The sequence below is a fragment of the Castanea sativa genome, chromosome 12 (genome assembly GCF_040712315.1).
Source record: "Castanea sativa cultivar Marrone di Chiusa Pesio chromosome 12, ASM4071231v1".
Lineage (NCBI taxonomy): Eukaryota > Viridiplantae > Streptophyta > Magnoliopsida > Fagales > Fagaceae > Castanea > Castanea sativa.
Window position 1 is genome coordinate 39357374 of NC_134024.1, and position 22151 is coordinate 39379524.

The window sequence follows — 22151 nt, forward strand, 5'->3', positions numbered from 1 at the left end:
AGCAAGTGGTGGCAAATTGATGCCAACCATAAACCTGGCAATTGATTAAGAAAGCTTAAAACAAGAAATTAAAGGATTGCACAAGAACCCAAATACACAAAGTGAAAAGTATCAACAATCCTGGATGATCAAACAATCATTAGGGGAGAGAAGCATCTATAAAATCCCCCCGAAAAATTTCAATATACCATAACTTTAACAGACACACAGGTCTAGGCCTATCACTTATCAGTTTAGCAGAATCAAAAACTACACAAATCCCTCAATGATTCTTATAAAGGTATGAATCTAAGACGTTTTGTGGGCTGGTCTTGGATATGTATATCCTCCCCTTGTTTATGGTTGTGCTAGCCTTGCTGTCCAGCCCAGGAGGAACCTGTAAAACAATCAATTGCTTGTGAGCCATATTGGAAAGAACTTGACAACATCACTACAAAACTCTTTAACTAATCAACTTTCCTTTATAATCATCAAAAACTATTCAAAATTTTTTTAAGTCAAATAATTACTATCATACTTTCCCTTGTAATTCAAAAACTATTCAAAAGTTAATTTTAATAGTTATATATGTTATCATATATGCACACAACCAAACAAACAATCATAATTTACCAACAAGAACATCATTATTTGTCATAACCATTCTAACCTTGTTGTGGATGATCCATCTATTATTAGACTTTCGTTAAAAAAAAATTTAATGATGATGTTAGAATTTAGAATTATGTAATTAAATAATTAAATTTATCATATTTTAATAGTTTTAACTTTTGTAATAATAGGTAATTTAGACTACAAGAGATACAATTTATCATGACTTAAAGTCTCAAACCCCAATTGGGTCACTTTTATTTTATTTCTAAGTGGGCTCCATAACTGAAAGATGCACATTTAGAGTAAACAAAATGTTCAATCTTTATCATTTGGACAATTCGGACATGCTACTTTAGAGGGAGACAAAAGCCTGCATATCATAGCTGCCCGTACACTATAGCAGAGAAGCAAAATAAATCCAACCAAAATGTTATACCTAGATCAATTATCCAATCAGCCAGAACCAATGATATCCTGTATCAATCAGCTGGGGTTCTGAACTGAGGCATAATCCCTCAACACCAAGAGAATTTTAATAAAAAAAGTATCTGTATATGTATGAAGAGACAGCAAAAGTTTAAGAAAAAAAAGAGAAAACCCATAGTCATAACTGATAACCATAGTCATAACTCATAACTCATAACCATCCTCTCGTTATCAATCCTGCTGATAGCCGGATCAGTTCATTCAACTAAAGTAACCAGATTATTTACTTTAACATCACATAACACATTACTTCATTTAAAAAACATCCAAAAATGAAAAAATAATAAATATCTAACTTGGGTTCAAATCCCCCCTCCAACACTCTTTGTGAGAAACAAAAATAAATAAAGGTATCCAACTTGGACTTTCCTTCTATATCATTTTTTTAAATTCAAAATTGCTATTCAACTACATAATTGTGAATTGTAAAAAACAACTGTAAGTGCACAATTGTACCTGGCTTCAAGAACAGTTACGGGCCCAGGCCCAATGAGCCTTAAACAATATGAATTTGTAGAGTGTGGGCTTGAAACCCAGGTTAGAAGTATGTGGGGATTAAATGACAAACTAAGGATTTCGAATACTTGGAAACAATAAGGAATATTGTAAATTGGCCTCCTCGGAGGTAAGCCGAGAGCTGTTCTTATATTATATCCCTTTCTTAGTCTTTTCTTTCTTTTTAGGTTACAAAAAGTCCTCCCCTTTTCTATTCCAGGTTTCTCCTTAAATACTCCTCTTTTGAACACTTTGTACACGTGTTGCCCCACCTCCCCCTTAGCCTAGATATTTCCCTTCTCAGTGCCTTTGAATAGTAACCAGAAGTTTCTCTTCTACTGTTCAGGTGTCACTTCCCCATAAATGCGGCCAGGGTGGTAGGTGCAGGGTTTTTAATGTGGAGGTAGCAGCCTTTATCTTTGACATTTCTTCAACACCGGTGCTTCTGGGGCGTTCTAGGGTTCACCCCTTTTAACCATTGGCCTTAACCATGTCATCCCCTAATCTTTACTATGAAATCCCGAGTTCTTCAATGTTCATCCGAGGATAAGGTCACCCTCGGCTGGATCCTCGGATCCTCGGCGTATGGGCCGACCCATAGTACTAACAATTTCTAAACCCAGGATCAGGTCGGCCTTCCTTAACACGGCCCAAAAGGCCCACGTTCCCATCAGGATCTTTTTGCCCCCCACAATAGCCCCTCAAAACTCTAATTTTCAACGTCCGAGGAGAAAAATAGGGTTTTGATCCGACGAGAACCTACTCCAATCATTTTGTGAGTAATGGCACGTGTGGAAATCGTTTCGCGTCCCAGAAGATGCCATTTGGCGGTTTTATTTTGAACAACGCGCGTATTTAATACTGTCAGTTACACTTTGTCCCTCACGTTCAACGGTGAGATGGGCATCCAACGGCCCTCATTACTCCACGAAATTTTAGGCGGGACAAATATAATTTCGAGGCCGCCTTTTCGCACGTCGTGACGCTTCGGGAACATGCGCCTTCATTTAATTCCTCAGGGATCAATCCCATCAAAACACCAACAATCATCCTTTACCAGCAGAAAACCGTGGAAATCTGTACCTTCAACTTTGTAAGTTCTTGCTCTCTCTATTCTTAACCCTTTCTCCTCGGATACAGTCCTCTAGTGTCTTCGTAAACACTCTCCCCTTTAGAGTTTAACCTTTCGTTCTTTTCCAATGGGTAAGTTTAAGTGTCTAGTTGATACCGCCGCTGGGATGGAAGGTTTTAGGGCCAAATACCGTATTCCCAGCGATGTAGGACTAAAATACTGCCCGGCAACAGCCGTGGCCGGTTCTAGGAAAGAGGGAGAGGTTATCATTCCTATGATAGCCTTTCTAGAGGGTGGGATGACCCTTCCAATGAAACCTGTAACTAGGGAGTACCTTCGCAACCACCGGTTGTGTCCCGATCAATGCCTCCCAAACGTTTTTAGAGTTCTAGGTAGTGTAGATGCTCTAAACGAGCAGATGGGTTTAAACCTCACATGGCACGATGTCGTGTTCCTATATGAGTCCCATAAACTTTCTAAAGTAGGTTATTACATTAAATCTCGGTCCAGCACCGTTAGGCTAATCTCCTGTCTGCCCAAATCAAACAAAGGCATGAAGGACGACTACTTGATCGTGTCTGGGAACTGGCACGACGGCTTCCACTGCCCAGTTGAGTGGGGGGATCCAGGTGCGACGCCGTAGGATTAATCTCCCCACAACACAACTTCTCCTAACACACACACAGAAATGCGTATTCGTACTTACTAAAATTTGTTAAACATCTATGTAAATCTGACCAAGTTTGTTTGTTTTGACGTCTTTTTTGCAGATAAGCAACACGTGCGTCCTCGTCTGAGTCACTATAACATCGCAGATCTAAACCGGGTACTTCGCTCCGAGGTGTTCGTTAGTGAAGACCTACAACTCCGGGCTGCTCACCTTATTCTTGGGTACACCCCCCTTTCCAAAGACTTCCAGGAGATAGAGAACGCCATAATTGCGGGCGACCGAAGACGAAAGAGGATAAACGTAGCTCGGCCCCACTTTTTGGACGACCGTGACCTCCCGGACGCTCCTAACACCATTTTGTACAACCGGCCGATAGCAGCAGTCCCCCTCGCCGTGCACTCACAAGCAACTGTCATTCCAGAAGAGCAGGTGTCTTCTTCACACACACTTGACGACGAGATAGACCAATTCCATCTCGAAGACACCGAGAAACCTCGCGGGAACCAGTTTGTGGTACTTTCCGACGAGAAGGAAGAAGCCACCGAGGCCTCTGGAATTGCAGGGTTTGTGGTCGCCCTTCCCGAAGACGAATTAGAAGAAGACATGGGAAGAATGGAGGGTCTCCTCACCAATAGGGCTGCTAAGGTTGCAGAGAAAAAGAAAACGGGGACGTCCCAAGTTCCCCCAACTTTACCTCCTCCTCCTCCTCCAGCTGAGCCAAAACTGCCAGCCGAGGATCCCAAGAAGAAGAGGAAGGGGGATAATGAGGGGACGATTAATAAAGACCCCAAGAAACCACGCCAACAACTCCCACCGGCCCAGCAGCAGAAGCTGGACAAGGGCAAGGGTAGAGCCCGTTCGGTTGAAATCGGGGAATTCAGGGACGAGGCTGAAATGCGCCGAGCACCGACCACCTGGTCCCCCGATCTAAGGCTGGACGGCGCACCCATCTCCTGCCAGTCCAGTATAAGGGCAGTTCAACAAGGCCACGCCCACCACCTGGCCGAGGTCTTGGAACGCCCTCTTCTGCTGCCCAAGGACATGGAGACCTTGGAAAAGATGGACCAGCCACAACTATTCCTCTCACTAAAAAGAGACTTAGCGTTGGTAAGTTTTTCTCCTTTTCTAGGGAGATTCCACTTTTAATAATATTTATAGGTAAGTTTGTTTCTTATTATTCCTAACTCCATCATACTTTACTACAGGCTATTCAGGAAGTCTTCGTAGCTGAGAAGTTTATTGAAGACACTCGAAAAATAGCCAGGACTGAACTCGAAATCAAGATGGAAACTGAGAAGTCCTTGGGCACAGCCCTTGCTGCGAATGAGAAGTTGACCTCGGAGGTGGCTGATCTGAGGAGAGAGAAAAATGGGGTCGAGTCAAACTTGAAGACCATGAAGACCCAGATAGAAGGACAGCGCAAGCTCCTTCATGAAAGAGATGAAGAACTCTCCCAAGCTCAAAGGGAGTGCTCGGATCTGAAGAAGCAACTGGCTCTGATGAAGGAAGAAGCCAGCTCCTTCCAACTCTCTCTTCAAGCTGCCAAGCAGGCAAGTTTCGATGAAGGAGTAGCAGCCACAGAGGAGCAGCTGACAGAGGAGTTCGCGGCTTTATGCCGTGAATACTGTCAAAAAGTATGGGGGGAAGCTTTAAACGTAGCAGGAGTTCCCCAATCTTCGGATTTGAGGAAGTCCGAGAATGTTTGGCTTCCCCTAGAAATACAGGAGATTGAAGAGGCTCCTGCTGCTACTCCTTTCCCCGAGACAACTCCTCTTGCTCTACCTCCGGTGGTCCCACAGCAAATTCTTGATCCTACGGAACCTTCTGGTTCCAATAAAGAAAAGGAAGGAGGAGTGGATGCAGAGAAGGACTTGAACCAGACAGTGGAACCCAACGTTCTTCCAACAAAGACAGCGGATAAAGGAAAGCAGGTTATGACTCCTTTTGAGCTGGAGTTGAGAAAGACCGAGGGCACTAGTACCTCTCAGCAAGATCCTCCTCCAACAGCTTAGGACTTAGCTTAGGGCTTCTCTTTTTCCATTTTTTTTTTGTTTTTGAATTATATATTGTAATGCATATTCAACTGATTAATGAAGAACGATTTCGTTTACTTTTCACTTGGATTGTATCTGTTTTTACTTTATTCTTTTTGTACTTATTACAAAAGTTTCCCATTAAGTCATATCAAAAGTTTCTCAGAGTATAAAAATCTAACTCCAAGGATTGCACAATCATAACTTCCACATAATCATGCGTATATTATTAAAGATTTAATACAAGGTGACATGGTTAATTCATTTGAACAATGCCTCGATTAAGAAGAAGAGAGGGCCTCATAAGAAGAAGAGAGGGCCTCATATAACGATTAAACCCTTGTAATGCGTAGCTCTGTTTCTAGTAAGATGTAAGATCCGAGGACCATTCCTTACACAATCAGAGGTTAACTTTAATCAAAGTCGTAATCCGAAGATAAATATTAAGCAATCTTTCGTTTAATTCTTAAAAATTGTAACTGTAAATGTTAATTTTCCCAAAGTAGGAGGTCCGAGGACCCGGCATAACTAAGATTCTGTTTAACAAATGATAAGACATCAATTTCCACAAGGTTTGTGGTCCGAGGACTGCACTTAACCAAGTTTCTGTTTGATTCTTTAGAACAATAACTTCAAATGTTAATTTTCCCAAAGTAGGAGGTCCGAGGACCCGGCATAACTAAGGTTCTATTTAACAAATGATAAGACATCAATTTCCACAAGGTTTGTGGTCCGAAGACTGCACTTAACCAAGTTTCTGTTTGATTCTTTAGAACAATAACTTCAAATGTTAATTTTCCCAAAGTAGGAGGTCCGAGGACCCGGCATAACTAAGGTTTCGTTTAACAAATTACAGGACATCAGTTACAACAAGGTTTGAGGTCCGAGGACTGCACTTAACCAAGTTTCGTTTGATTCTTTAGAACAATAACTTCAAATGTTAATTTTCCCAAAGTAGGAGGTCCGAGGACCCGCATAACTAAGGTTGTTTTAACAAATGATAAGACATCAATTTCCACAAGGTTTGTGGTCCGAGGACTGCACTTAACCAAGTTTCTATTTGATTCTTTAGAACAATAACTTCAAATGTTAATTTTCCCAAAGTAGGAGGTCCGAGGACCCGGCATAACTAAGGTTCTGTTTAACAAATGATAAGACATCAATTTCCACAAGGTTTGTGGTCCGAGGACTGCACTTAACCAAGTTTCTGTTTGATTCTTTAGAACAATAACTTCAAATGTTAATTTTCCCAAAGTAGGAGGTCCGAGGACCCGGCATAACTAAGGTTCTGTTTAACAAATGATAAGACATCAATTTCCACAAGGTTTGTGGTCCGAGGACTGCACTTAACCAAGTTTCTGTTTGATTCTTTAGAACAATAACTTCAAATGTTAATTTTCTCAAAGTAGGAGGTCCGAGGACCCGGCATAACTAAGGTTCTGTTTAACAAATGATAAGACATCAATTTCCACAAGGTTTGTGGTCCGAGGACTACACTTAACCAAGTTTCTGTTTGATTCTTAAAATTGATAATTGCGAGCGTCAGAGCTACTCATAACTTTGAAATACAAACTGACAAAAGCTCATTTCATTAATAATAATACCTTCTAAGGTTATTTACATTCCATGGACGTGGAACAATTCGTTCGTCTAGATCAGCTAGCCTATATGACCCTATGCCTGCTACTGAAACAATGCGATAGGGGCCTTTCCAGTTAGGTCCTAGCTTACCCCATGCTGAGTTCTTAGAAGTGCCTACAACTTTCCTTAATACAAGATCACCAGGTGCAAGTGGCCTTAGCTTCACGTGGGCATCATATCCTCGTTTTAGCTTCTGCTGATAATAAGCCAATTGGACCATAGCTGCCTCACGCCGTTCCTCAAGTAAATCAAGATCTTTCTCTAGAAGTCCCTGGTTATACTCTAGGCTAAAAGAACTTGTCTTTAAAGTAGGAAAACCAGATTCTAGCGGTATCACCGCCTCGGCTCCATAAGTCATAGAGAATGGCGTCTCTCCAGTGGACCTGCGCGGTGTGGTCCGATATGTCCACAGGACATGAGGGAGCTCTTCTACCCATCTGCCTTTCGCATCGTCCAACCTCTTCTTGAGCCCGTTAACTATGACCTTGTTAACTGCCTCGGCTTGTCCATTTCCTTGAGGGTAAACTGGGGTGGAATATCTGTTTATGATACCCATGTCACCACAATACTTCCTAAAAGCCCTACTGTCGAACTGGACACCATTATCAGAGATGAGTGTGTGTGGTATTCCGAATCTACTGACAATATTTTTCCATATAAATTTCTTGGAATCAACATCTCGTATATTGGCTAAGGGCTCAGCTTCAACCCATTTAGTGAAGTAGTCTGTTCCCACGAGCAGCCATCTTTTGTTGCCAGCAGCTCTCGGAAATGGCCCTACAATGTCCAAGCCCCATTGTGCGAAAGGCCAAGGGCTGGAGAGAGGGTTAAGAACCCCTCCAGGTTGGTGGATATTAGGGGCGAACCTCTGACATTGATCACATTTTCTGGCATAGTCCTGAGCCTCCCTCTGCATATTGGGCCACCAATAACCCTGAGTCAGGGCTCTATGGGCTAAGGACCTTCCCCCAGTGTGGCTCCCACAAATTCCCTCATGCAATTCCTCCAACAATGCTTCTGTTGATTCAGGGTGTACACACAACAAGTACGGTCCTGAAAAGGATCGTTTGTATAGCTTGTGGTCCTCGGACAACCAGAAACGCGGCGCCTTTCGACGTAACTTTTCTGCTTCAGCCTTGGCTTCGGGAAGAATGTCATTTTTAAGAAAAGATATGATCGAATCCATCCAACTAGGACCAGGCCTTATTAGATGGATGCGAGGTGCGTTAGCAGTTACAAGAGAAGGTTCTACCAAATCCTGAACGAGGATAACCCTTGGTAAACCTTGAGCCGAGGATGTTGCCAACGTAGCCAAGGAATCTGCATGAGTGTTTCCACTCCTAGAAACGTGAGCTAAGGCAAAGGAGTCAAATTCAGCCTGCTGGCGTTTGACCTGGGCCAAATATTCCTGCATTCTGGGGTCTCTAGCCTCCATGGTTCCCATGACCTGGTCGACCACTAACTGAGAGTCCGAGAACACGTGGATTTCCTTGCCACCCATCTTATGTACCATTTGCATGCCTACCAAGACTGCTTCATACTCGGCCTCGTTATTAGTAGCCGAGAAGGACAATCTCAAAGATTTTTCGAAGACAATTCCTTCAGGGGACATTAGAACAAGTCCAACACCAGACCCTTTTTGATTAGCAGCCCCATCCACATAAACTCTCCAAACCGAGGGCGATACGTTTGTGATCACACCAACTGATTTTTCACCCATGTGTGCTTCTTTTGAAGTTTCTTCTAACAATGGTTCAGTAAACTCTGCCACCAAATCAGCGAGGACCTGTCCCTTTACCGATGTGCGAGGCCTGTATTTAACATCAAAGGCTCCCAAAATGGTTCCCCATTTTGCCACCCTGGCAGAGTAATCAGCACTACGCAACACAGCCTTAAGAGGCAACTGGGTCAAAACAACCACAGTATGAGATTGGAAATAATGAGGAAGTTTGCGCGTGGCGTGGACTACAGCCAGAAGTGCTTTTTCCAAGGGCAGATAGCGCACCTCGGCCTCATTCAAGGACTTACTAACATAGTAGATCGGTCTCTGTACCCCGCTTTCATTCCTTATAAGGACTAAGCTCACCGCGTGAATAGCCACGGCCAGATAAGCGAATAAAACCTCGTCCACTTCAGGGCGAGATAAAATAGGTGGCCGAGAAAGATATTGCTTAAGCTGTTGGAAAGCTAATTCGCAGTCCTCGGTCCATTGAAACCCTTTCCACTTGTGCAACAACTGAAAGAAAGGACGACACCGATCAGCTGACCGAGAAATAAATCTATTCAACGCAGCAATCATTCCAGTCAATTTCTGAATCTCTTTTGGGTTCCTAGGCGGCTGCAAATTCTGAATAGCCTTAACTTGCACTGGGTTTACCTCTATGCCCCTATGAGTAATCAAAAATCCCAAGAACTTCCCAGATCCCACGCCAAAAGAACACTTGGAGGCGTTAAGGCGCAATTTATACTTCCTTAGCATCTGGAAGGTGTCGGCCAGATCTGTCATGTGTGAAGGTACTGTCTTACTCTTCACCACCATATCATCCACGTACACTTCGATGGTTTTCCCCAGTTGCTGTTCAAACATTCGGGTCATCATTCTTTGATAAGTAGCCCCAGCATTTTTTAATCCAAATGGCATGACCTTATAATGATAGTTCCCAGTTGGAGTAATGAAAGCAGTCTTCTCCTGATCCTCTAACGCCAAGGGAATTTGGTGGTAACCCTGGAAGGCGTCCAAGAAACTCATCCGAGGATGTCCAACAGTAGCATCTACCAGTTGATCAATCCGTGGCATTGGGAACAAATCTTTAGGACAGGCCTTGTTCAGATCAGTAAAGTCCACACATACTCTCCACTTGCCGTTCTTCTTCTTAACAACAACAGTATGAGCCAACCATTCAGGGTAGAAAACCTCTTTGATAGCCCCCGCCCTTTTGAGTTTAAGAACCTCTTCCTTCACAGCTTCAGAATGTTCTCGGGAAGATCGCCGAGGTGGCTGCCTCCTCGGAACAATGGCAGGATTGACGTTTAAACGATGACAAATAAAGTTCGGATCTACGCCTGGAGCCTCATAGGGGTCCCACGCAAAAAAATCTAAATTATCTTTCAGAAATTTCAACAACTCCATCTTCTCTTGGTGTGGCAAAAGTATGCCAACTTGGAAAAACCTCTCTGGATCATCTGTTATTACAAACTTCTCTAACTCCTCACAAATAGCCTCGTCTCCTGTCATCGCTCCAGGTGCCTCCGGAGATGTTAATTGCTATGACTCCTGGATGGGCAAGGTTGATGACTCAATCTCTGACTGACGAAGCACCGCAGCCGATATGCATTGCCTAGCCACTACCTGGCTGCCGAGGATTTCCTCAACATGCTCCCCCGAGGGGAATTTCACCTTAACATGTAAGGTAGAGGAGACAGCTCCCAAGGCGTGCAACCATGGCCTGGCGAGGATGGCTGTATATGGAGAGTACGCGTCAACCACAATGAAATCTACCTCAACCGTTTCGGTGCCGGATTGAACGGGTAAACGGATCTGTCCCTTCGGCATAACGGCCCTTCCTTCGAAGCTTATAAGTGGGGAGTCATAAGGGGTTAAATCTTCCAACTCCAATCTTAGCCCTTTAAATAGATCAGGGTACATGATATAGGCACATTGCCTTGATCTATCATCACCCTTCTCACATCATAGTTCCCTATTCTGAGGGTAACCACAAGAGCATCGTCATGGGGCTGGATAGTCCCTACCTTATCCTCCTCGGAGAAACCCAAGACAGGTAAAGTGCTCTTTAATCTCTTCGGCCTGCTACCCACATCCTCGGCCTGCGGATGGGAAACCGCCATAACCCTAGTGGGACCTGAGCCGGTCCTACCAGGTGCAGCGAAGATAACATTAATTGTTCCCAATGCTGGCCGAGATGAACTGTTCCTCTGATTGTTTGAACCAACTTGACTGACCTGCCCGGTGGGCTGACACAAGTGCTGCTTTAACTTTCCCTCACCGACGAGCTGCTCTAGATGGTTCCACAGGGTCCGACAGTTCTCGGTAGTGTGGCCCACATCCTGATGGTACTGACAGAAAAGGTTTTGATTTCTTCTAGCAGGGTCCCCTGCCATCTTGCCGGGCCATCTGAAGAAGGGCTCTTTACGAACCTTTTCTAATAACTGATGCACTGGTTCTCGGAACACAGTATTTACAGCCTGGGGTGCTGCTGAGCCGGATTGTCCGAAGTAATCCCTCATCGGCTTGTTGTGATATCTGTCCGACCTGAAATCCCTTCTCTCCCGGCGGGATAACCTTCTCATTTCCTTTCCCCTGCTGCTGGTCTTCCTCTACCCTCTTATATTCATCAATACGATCCATAAGACGGCGTACACTGCGGACGGGCTTTTTCGTCAAAGACTTTCTCAGGTCGTGATCAGTAGGGAGGCCCACCTTAAAGGTATTAAGCGCCACCTCATCAAAGTCGCCGTCTATTTCATTAAACATCTCCCAGTATCTGTCGGAGTATGCTTTCAGTGTCTCCCCTTCCTTCATGACCATGGATAGCAACGAGTCCAATGGCCGAGGGACTCTGCTACACGTAATGAACCGCGAAGCAAATGCCCTAGTTAGCTCCCCAAATGACCCTACAGATCCCGATTTGAGACCGTTAAACCATCTCATAGCCACAGGTCCCAAGCTGGAGGGGAAGACTTTACACATCAAAGTCTCGTTGTGAGAGTGCACTGCCATCCTTTGGTTGAAGTGACTCACATGCTCCACCGGATCAGTCCGGCCATTATAGATGGTAAAGGTGGGCTGGGTGAACCTCCTGGGAAGCCTTCCCCTCTCAATCCTCCGTGAAAACGGAGATTTAGAGAGTTGGTGCAACGCCCTACTCATGGTATCGTTGCCTAAGCCCCTAGAACGAAGCTTCTTACGTCTGCGGGTTGGCCGGTCGTCCTCCTCACTTGAGGATGTTGCGCTGGTGGGGGAACATGACCTTGAACTGTACCCAACTCCCCTATCCTTCTCTGAGGAAGAACTAGACGAGGACGGGGAAACCTTACGCTTCGCGCGGCGTAACTTCCTCTTCAAACGATTGATTTCCCTCTGCATGGATTTAGAACCCTCATCATGGGTAGTGCTACCCCCTCCATGAGTATGGCTAGCCCCTGGGTATTCTGTATGGACGCTTCCCTCACGATCCCTACGATGTTCAAGACGTTGGAAATGATCTTCTGGTTGTGATCCTTGTGACTCTGCATGGTGAGAGCCTAAGCCTGCCATAATATCCCTACCTCTTCTAGACTAGATTTCCCACAGACGACGCCAATTGTAAGTGCACAATTGCACCTGGCCCCAAGAACAGTTACGGGCCCAGGCCCAATGAGCCTTAAACAATATGAATTTGTAGAGTGTGGGCTTGAAACCCAGGTTAGAAGTATGTGGGGATTAAATGACAAACTAAGGATTTCGAATACTTGGAAACAATAAGGAATATTGTAAATTGGCCTCCTCGGACGTAAGCCGAGAGCTGTTCTTATATTATATCCCTTTCTTAGTCTTTTCTTTCTTGTTAGGTTACAAAAAGTCCTCCTCTTTTCTATTCCAGGTTTCTCCTTAAATACTCCTCTTTTGAACACTTTGTACACGTGTTGCCCCACCTCCCCCCTTAGCCTAGATATTTCCCTTCTCAGTGCCTTTGAATAGTAACCAGAAGTTTCTCTTCTACTGTTCAGGTGTCACTTCCCCATAAATGCGGCCAGGGTGGTAGGTGCAGGGTTTTTAATGTGGAGGTAGCAGCCTTTATCTTTGACATTTCTTCAACACCGGTGCTTCTGGGGCGTTCTAGGGTTCACCCCTTTTAACCATTGGCTTTAACCATGTCATCCCTTAATCTTTACTATGAAATCCCGAGTTCTTCAATGTTCATCCGAGGATAAGGTCACCCTCGGCTGGATCCTCGGATCCTCGGCGTATGGGCCGACCCATAGTACTAACAATTCCTAAACCCATGATCAGGTCGGCCTTCCTTAACACGGCCCAAAAGGCCCACGTTCCCATCAGGATCTTTTTGCACCCCACAACAACCCAAGCATCCTCTAATTTATGATCTAAAGTAAAAATAACAAATTTCCAAATCCATCACAGCATTTATAATCTAACATCCAGCAGCAATCCACAACAACTACAATATATGACTTGCTGAAATAAAGTTTTTACCAACTTAACAAACAGATCATTAAAAGTACTATTTAACAGCTCAATTATCCAAATGTTCATTCTTTCTACACATTCCTAAAACAGTTCCAAAAAAAAAAAACTTCATAGCACTTGATGTATGAGTTACAATTCACCAGCCACCTAATTGATCTGCTTCTTGTTGACCCTACAGTGAGACATCTTTTGATTGCTCCACTTTGTCTTTTCCTTCACATCACTAACATATGATTTTATTATTCTACTCACAACAAGGGGGAAAAATTCTTTTGGTTGCCGCTTCTTTTGTTTATTGCTGTCATATCATTGACACATGTCAACTCATACTTATAATCCCCTTGACACTTCAAAGGGAATAAGATTCTATTCAATGAATATGGTATTATTATGCTCAAGCTATGAAACGCCTAAGCAAATATACAAAAAGAAAATTTATGTCTTAGAATGACTAACATGGCCTAGAAGCAGGTTTCAAATAACTAGGAACCACAGTATGGTGACGGCTTTCTTTTTCAAGGTGATTGGTGGAAAATTTCACATCAAAACCTATACAATAATTAACAAGTAATAAATTTCACCAGTCCCCCAAAGCATAAAAATACGAATGAGGTGTTTTTTCTAATTCATCCAAATTATTTACAAAATGCAACCTAGATCCTAATTCACACATGACAAACATTTTTATTCTAACTCAAGTAAAAAAGTTCAATTGAAAAAAAGTATATGGAGAAATCTGAAGTCATGAAGTCTAAGGCAATTCCCTTCGCCAACTTGTAAAACCACCTTAAATCACCATCATTTGCTTTAATTAAATACACTAACAGTAAGCACATCATAAAATAATTACCTTGCTATATTTCTATCATGCAAGTCTTTTTGTTTTTTCTCTAATAGTCTTCCCCACCAAAGACAGCGCAGTTCTACAGTGCCAGCAAAATTTTGTATCATGGGTTCACAGCAGTGTCAACAAGAAGAATTCTTTTGATAAGTAATAAATTTCATTAAAATTCTTAGTATACAGGATGTATGTAAGAGAAACACCCTTTAAAAAAAAATCTAATATTAAGATAAGCCAAGAAGAAGTTTCACACAAATTACTTATGTTTCTAGCAGAAAGTTCTAACCCTAAAACTGTCAAACACCCCAATGTTGTCAATTACAATAATCCATTTCAACTTTAAGAGACTTCGTCCTGTGCTAATCTATAAGTCTAGTAAATCATCAGAAGTGGCAATAACATCAATCCACATATAAGAATTTTGAAGAATCTATCATAAAAGACCAAATATCAGCATCCATTGCAAACAATCATTATGCCATCTAGGCTAAAGCGGTCTTGCAAAATCGTCTATAGGTTCAATCAGTTTCATTTCAAGAAATAAATAAATCGTCAACAATTAACAAATAGCTCACAATCAGCTTTTGAAGTTGCCATACACCTCTCAAAGCCATTTCACTTCAAAACTTATACAGCAACAGCAACAACAACATAATATGTTCATTGAATAATAGTCTAATATGGCTTTGTTAAAGTGTTGGAATAATTCATACTGACATGTTCAAAAAATTTCAAATTAAAGTTCATACCCTTATCATTTTTCGCCGCCAACGTGGAATAAGTGGGTGATAAAATTTGTAGTCTGTGACTAGTCCACAGCTTCTAACATAGCCGTAGATTTTGCGTAAATGCTTAGTTGTTACCAACGGAAACCACATGTGCCCTGTGAACATAGCATTTCTTTTACCATAGAAAATTAGAAACTTCATTCCTCAGAATTATTGTTTTTTTTTTTTTTTTGAAAAGAGAATTATTGTTGTTGTTGCTTACAAACAAACATTATAGAATTATTTAGAACCCATGAGCATCACACGGCAAATACAGACATAGTGACACATAATACATTACTACACTGTTACCAAACTGAAATAATGGGGACAGTTTATGACCAAGGTGCGTGCTTGTTTGAAGAGAAGGTGCATAATACCTAATCACTAAGCAAGTGATCATAACACATGAAAAATACCATTTGGAACCACTGGATTGCATATCAAATTATGAAAGTCTGTATTCAAGGGCCTATTATCATCTTATCCAATGATCCAATAATAAAAACTTATTAACTTCCTTATAGCTTTGACTATGCAATATATGGTTCATTCTAAATAGTTTACCACTCAGATTACAACAGTAACACTAAATTAACATGTTAGTCAGGATTCTCAAGCACATGAAAAACAGAGTGCCATCTCAAGCAAAGAAAAAAGTAATCAGAACAGTTGATTGGTACCTAAATTTCCAAATCCACAATCAATACAATCAAGAATTCAAGAGTTGTTTGAGTGATGGACTTCAATAAGCTCTTCAAAGGTACGGAAAGAAACTCATAGACAAAGCAAGGCATTTGCTATTACCAACTAAGTGAGAGCTAATAATTTACACTTCAAGGGACCAACAACAAAGAATATATTTTGATAATAACAAACCCCAGAAAGTAAAAGGAACCCACTTGGGAAAACAAAAAATAAATCTTACAACCAAACATGAATGGAAAACCAACAGCAGAGAAAGAATAGATCTCAGTTCTTCAACCGACCCCAAAAAAAAAAGTACTCATAGAAAGAGAGAGGGCTTACAAGAGGAGTGTAGAGTCCCATCACAATATACTGAAACAGTTTCTTCCCAACAAAAGGAGCAAAGAACACATAGAAAGCAAACCCCAATGCCAAAAATACAGCAACAGCCACCACCTTCACAAAGAGTAAAAAACACTCAAAAAATGAAACTTTGAACAATAACAACAACAACAACAAAATGCTCAGTTAATAAGATATTGTAGTTTGTTTCTTGGTAGATCTATGGGGGACAGTTTTTATTTTTTGGGTCATATTATATCACACTTTGTCGGTAATATGGACTAATGGACTTGTTGCAAGCAGTGGGAATGTCAAGTTGTCTTGGTGGTTCTGAAAAACTAGGTTATTATATTCCAACAAGGGCTACGGAGCATAGGAAGACAATTAACTTTGTATATTCTTTCCTTCTTCACACCAAGTAATATATTTCATATTTAATCTATGCTAGGCTCAAAATGATCAATATATAACCAATCTGTTTGAAGTGGGGTCATGTTGTGGAATATTACTTTGTTGCTAGGCTTAAAATGATCAATATATAACCAATCTTTTTGATGCATTTGAGAATCATCTGCATGTTAAGTGGGAAACATTTTTCAGCTCTTATTGTCCACAGATACTTTGTTTTGGGGCATGTTATTCACTACAATTCAACTTTCTTGTTACTGCAGCCTGGCCTATTTTTTGTCTGATTATCTAAACTGTTTCAGTGGCTTTCAAGTTGTCCAAGAGAAAAACTGATGACAATCGGCAAATGCTTCATTCAATACTTTACGGAAAGAAGGCTAAGGTGACCTACCAACTCAGTTTCTTGGTATCGGTTTTGGATTGACATTCATCAAATGATTGAGATGTTAATCGTTGGCATTCTTGTGTAGGTGCATATTTGTAAGAAAAATATAGGCCAGTTTTCAAGCTACATGTGGACTGGGAATGAGGTGTTTTTTCTAATTCATCCAAATTATTTATAATTTAAATCCATGGGTCAACACACTCATGGGTTGCATACTAACACTTAAATCTAATTCATCCAAAGCAACTGAAAAATCCAATTACTCCAAAACCAAATAAACAAATACACATTTCGTTCAACACACAGATAAAGGAACTTACAGCCTAGTGAGATCCAAGAGATTAGTCATATAAGTAAATTCAACTGAGTTTCTCACTTTGAACAAACAAAATGGTCTGTCTTGTGTGTCAATGAGAATGTTAGAAGTTTCAGGTAAGTAGCAATACGCTTATAACTTTCCTAATTTGAATGGCAGCAAAATTTTTCCAATCCTCAAAGCCTCGAAAAGCTCATTATGTTTCACTTTCCTTTGATTTTCTCAGAAATTTTGCTTAGAAAATTACTTACTCAGCCAATAATTTGGAGAAACCAGAATCCAAAAGAGTCACACTACTATTAAGCAGATATCTTAAATTTCACAGCTCACAAAAAAAAAAATTATAAAATCCAAAACTGAAAAAGAGTCACACTCAACTCAGTAAAGTTCAAATTTGCAACATATTCAAGCAACAAACAGTCACACTACACTTCCTAACCCTAACATTTTCTCGGCAACCAAACAGACAAAAAAAATGTACGATTAAACACTGAAAACCCTAGAAATCAAGTGCGATTATAGGGAAAGAAGACTTCGAGAGAGAGAGAGAGAGTTTACGATGGACTTGAGGTGGTTGTGGATGGAGTCAAGATCGGCGTCGAAGTCCTAGATCAATCGCATTACAAGTAAAACGAAATGTGAAACGAAATCATGGGGAAATTGATGAAAAAGTGTGGGTAAACCAAAAAAACAAAAAAATCAAAAACGAAATTCGTACCTAATCGGAGCTGAGAAACGGTGATCGTCGAGCAAAATCGATGGAGATGAACTCGGCAGAGAGATGAAGAGTCACAAAATGGAGATGAACTCGTACAAAATCGATGAGATCTCCATGATCGACGAGCTCTATGAGATCTCCATGATCGACGAGCTATGCTCTGAGAACTTAGCCATTGGAATATCTGCGATTTCTATGCTCTAAGAGTGAAAGTAGTTATAAGCTCTTTGTTTTGTTTATTTAATTTGTTTTAAATTTATATAATACGGGTATAGATTTAAATTTAGTTGTGGGCTTTTTGCAAGGGTTGAAAATTTTGTTGTGGGCTTTTTTCAAGGGTTGAAAAATTTGTAATATTTTACCAAGGGTTGTTGGCTGAAAAAATTGGTGAGTTTTTTTTTTTCCCATTTATTTCAAGGGTGCTTTAACTTATTTTGAGGGACCAAATAACATTTGAAATAAAGTTTAGTAATAAAGCTCTCTACATTTTTATTTATAGGTTGTATCGACAGATTTTAGTAAACCCTCAATAAAAAAGAGTTGAAATAACTACACTTTGTTGTGGTGTTATTTGGTGTAATTGATTTTTTATGTATTCGTTAGAAAGAATATATGTGTTTGTGAATAATTACAATAACTCAAAAAAGTCTTAAAAGTGGTGTAGAAAAATTTGAGTACAACTTTTTGCTTTTTGGTTGATGAATTTAGTTGAAAAAAATTTAAAGAATGCAGCCGTAGAAGTACCGCAGGCAAATGCCTAGTATACTAAAATACAAACCGATAATATTGTGTTGACTAATCAGTTGTTGTTGCCTGCACGAAAACAATTTTCATAAATGCCATTAATGGCCGCACCAACTAACTAACACATCTCCTGTTGTAGCCATCTTTATATGCATGGCTTGGTGGCACTGTAAAATATTGTGATCAAATCAAAACAAAAAGACTTTAATGGTTCCACAAGAGCTGCGTCTCCTCTATAAAGCTCCACCATTCCATTTTCTTTGTTATACAGAGTGCTAAACATAGATAACTCAGACATTATGGGGCCAGCACTATATTCCTTCATGTTCTCGAGCTCACTTTTCCTACTCTTACTTTTTCATCTCACTCACTGCTCTTCTATGCAGCCATGTCACTATGATGAGAGTTCTGCCTTGTTGCAGTTTAAGGAAAGCTTTATCATCAACAAGTCCGCCTCTATATATCCTTGTATTTATCCTAAGACTGAATCATGGCAGCTTGAAGGACGAAACAGTTGTTGCTCATGGGCTGGCATAGAGTGTGACCATGATAGTGGTCATGTGATTGGCCTTGATCTTAGTACTAGTTGTCTTTATGGTTCCATCAACTCAAGCAGCAGCCTTTTTCGCCTTGTTCATCTTCGAATGCTAAACCTAGCCGACAATCATTTCAATTACTCTCTAATACCATCTAGAATAGGCAATCTTTCAAGTCTAATATATCTCAACCTCTCCAATTCTTTCTTCTCTGCTCAAATCCCATTCGGAGTCTCACAACTATCCCAGTTGTCTTCCCTTGATCTGTCTTACAGTTCTTATTCACCTTTTAAACAATTGTTGGAACTCAAAAAGCCCAACTTCAACAGCCTAGTACAAAACTTAACCAACCTAATACATCTTGATCTCACCATGGTAATCATATCTTCCCCAATTCCCAATGTTTTGGCAAATATGTCTTCCTTGACATCTCTCAGACTCCCTTGTTGTGGGTTGCTTGGGAATTTTCCAACAGGTATGTTCCAGCTACCAAACTTACAGCTTCTTGAATTATCATACAATCCGGATCTCATTGGTTATTTGCCAAACTTTTACTGGAGCAGTCCCCTTAAGTATTTTGGAGTCTTGAACACAGGATTTTTTGGAGAGATTCCTACCTCAATAGGAAACCTTGAGTCCTTGGAATATTTGAATCTCAGAGATTGCAATTTCTCAGGTTTGATACCACCATCTCTGGGTAATCTTTCCAAGCTTACTACTCTAGATCTTTCAGATAATTCTCTTATTAGGGGACAGTGACCATCTTCTTTTGCAAACCTCACCCAACTGACTAGGCTAGCACTTTCCTTCATCAATTTGAGTAGCGAGACCTTTTCTTGGCTCAATAAGAATTCAAAAATTACTCATTTGAATCATAGAAGCAACAATTTAAGGGGAGAAATCCCTCCTTCTTTGGCCAATTGGACCCAACTGTCTGCGTTAGAGCTAAGCTCTAATCAATTGACTGGTTCAATCCCACTCTGGCTTATGAACCTCACCAAATTAACTCAACTGAGCCTTGCATCAAATAAGTTGCAAGGTCCAATTCCAAGCTCAATATCTGAACCCAAGAATCTTCAATATCTTGATCTTTATTCAAATAATTTGAGTGGCACAGTGGATCTAAACACATTATTTATGCTCAAAAATTTAATGTATCTGCGCTTGTCATTCAACAAATTATCTGTGTTAACAAAAACCAATTCCAGTGCTAGTCCTCCAAAATTGATCTCTTTGTGGTTGGCTTCATGCAATCTAGGACAGTTCCCAAAATTCTTGCAGGGTCAAGATAAATTGATGTACTTGGATCTAGCCTTTAACAATATTCATGGACAGATACCCCAGTGGTTTTGGAAAATAAGTACTCAAACACTACTGTATTTGGATCTTGCTCACAATTTTCTAACTGGTTTTGACCAACCTCCTAGCGTTCTTCCATGGTCTAGTTTACTCGGTTTAAACATGAGTTCCAACAGGCTCAGTGGATCACTTCCAGTTCCACCATTCTCTACTCTTCTCTATACTATCTCAGAAAATTCACTGAGTGGAGAAATCCCATCGTTGATTTGCAATCTAAGTTTGCTTCAGGTTCTTGATTTGTCTGGGAACAATTTAGGCGGTATGATTCCAAGATGTTTGAGTAAATTCAGCAGCTCTTTGTCAATACTGAAGTTAGGAAGAAACAAATTTCATGGCACCATTCCTCAAACATGGACAAGTGCAAGCAAATTAAGGATGATTGACTTGGGCCAAAATAAATTACATGGTCAAGTGCCAAGATTGATGGCGAGGTGTGCACTACTAGAGAGTCTTGATCTTGGAAACAATCAAATCGTTGATACTTTTCCCTCTTGGTTGGGAGCTCTTCCTGAATTGAAAATTCTCATTTTACGATCAAATAGATTCTATGGTGCAATCAGGAGTCCTAAATTCAATTTTGGGTTCCCCAAGTTGCGCATTATTGACATGTCCTTCAATGGCTTTACAGGTAGTCTACCTTCAGAATTCTTCCTGAGATTGAATGCCATGAAAATTGTCGAAACAGAACGCTTATTATACATGGAAGCGCACATGAGTTATTATTTGATGGGATTCGAGTACATGGATAATTTTGAGTACTCAATGACCATGACAAACAAAGGCTTGAGAACACAATACACTAAGATCATAGAATTCTTCATAGCCATTGATTTGTCGTGCAACAGATTCGAAGGAGAGATTCCAGACTCCATTGGGACTCTAAAGGCTCTACATATGCTCAACCTTTCCAACAACATTCTCGCTGGTCATATCCCATTATCCATTGGAAACCTAACTGAGCTTGAATCTTTGGACCTTTCTCAAAACAAGCTCTCAGGAGAGATTTCACAGCAACTAGCACAACTCACTTTCCTTGCATTCTTTAATGTGTCTTATAATAACTTCATGGGATCAATACCACAAGGAAACCAATTTGAAACATTTCCAAGAAGTTCATTTGAAGGGAATCCAGGATTGTGCGGAAACCAGTTGTCAAGAAAATGTAAAGGTCCTATAATCTCATCACCACTACCTGCACCCTCTAACAATGATCAAAACTCTGCATCTTCAATTGAATTTGGATGGAAAGCTGTTGTAATGGGGTATGGATGTGGTACACTAATTGGAGTTGTTATTGGACACATTGTGTACACCAAGAAACATGATTGGTTTGTAAAGAATTTTGGCATGAGGCAACAAAGAAGGTAAAGCATAAATGGAGCAGGGGACGCAAAGATTGTATCATCATTTCACATGTTCTTTACCCTTTTGTGTATTTTCTATCCACTTTTTATATAGAAGGTTTTGTAAAAATTACATTTTTAAGGTTTATGTTAGGAAAGGGGTACGAGGCATATAAGTATTCTACTAATTATTTTTTTACGAATTAAAATACTTTGTGTTTATTATTGGTATATTCATTTGGTTTCATAGAAGATGCAGAAGAAGCAAGAATTCCATGAAAGCTATGCACTTATGCTGTATTCATAGATTATTAATGAGAAAATGCTTGCATGCAGCAAGGAGAAAATAAGCTGGACACTTCTATTTTTTCAATTCTTATCAAAATTAAAAAATTTAAGAATTTGGTCTCCCAAAGAAATAAAATGACCCCCTAAAAAATATCTAAAGAAACTTTAAATATTTTTAATATCTTGCAAAAGAAAATAATAAGGTTACAAAAAGAGTATAG

The 22151-nt window shown here is 40.6% G+C and overlaps 1 protein-coding gene and 1 long non-coding RNA gene across 5 annotated transcripts; one reads left to right on the forward strand and one right to left on the reverse strand.

Annotated features, from left to right (window-relative positions):
• Window positions 1-141: 141 nt before the first annotated feature.
• On the reverse strand, window positions 142-16156 carry LOC142621376 (uncharacterized). 4 transcript variants are annotated; one of them, XR_012841760.1, is made up of 3 exons: window positions 15834-16156; window positions 14047-14119; window positions 142-376 (listed from the first exon to the last, which is right to left on the reverse strand). It is a non-coding gene; the product is annotated as an uncharacterized LOC142621376 (long non-coding RNA). The 4 variants fall into 4 exon arrangements; XR_012841762.1 differs by lacking the exon at window positions 14047-14119 and adding an exon at window positions 14787-14920; XR_012841761.1 differs by lacking the exon at window positions 14047-14119 and adding an exon at window positions 14787-14937.
• A 2547-nt stretch (window positions 16157-18703) lies between these two features.
• On the forward strand, window positions 18704-21667 carry LOC142620652 (receptor-like protein 7). The gene is made up of 2 exons (XM_075793987.1): window positions 18704-19695; window positions 19819-21667. The coding sequence occupies exons 1-2, from the start codon at window positions 18704-18706 to the stop codon at window positions 21665-21667; spliced, it is 2841 nt and encodes a 946-aa protein (XP_075650102.1).
• Window positions 21668-22151: the final 484 nt, after the last annotated feature.

What these genes read in the sequence shown, in the direction of transcription:
- LOC142620652 (XM_075793987.1), top strand. Translation starts at nt 18,704, where the DNA reads ATGGGGCCAGCACTATATTCCTTCATGTTCTCGAGCTCACTTTTCCTA. An exon ending in AATTCTCTTATTAGGGGACA is followed by an intron (nt 19,696 to 19,818) that starts GTGACCATCTTC and finishes TTTGAATCATAG; the next exon opens with AAGCAACAATTTAAGGGGAG.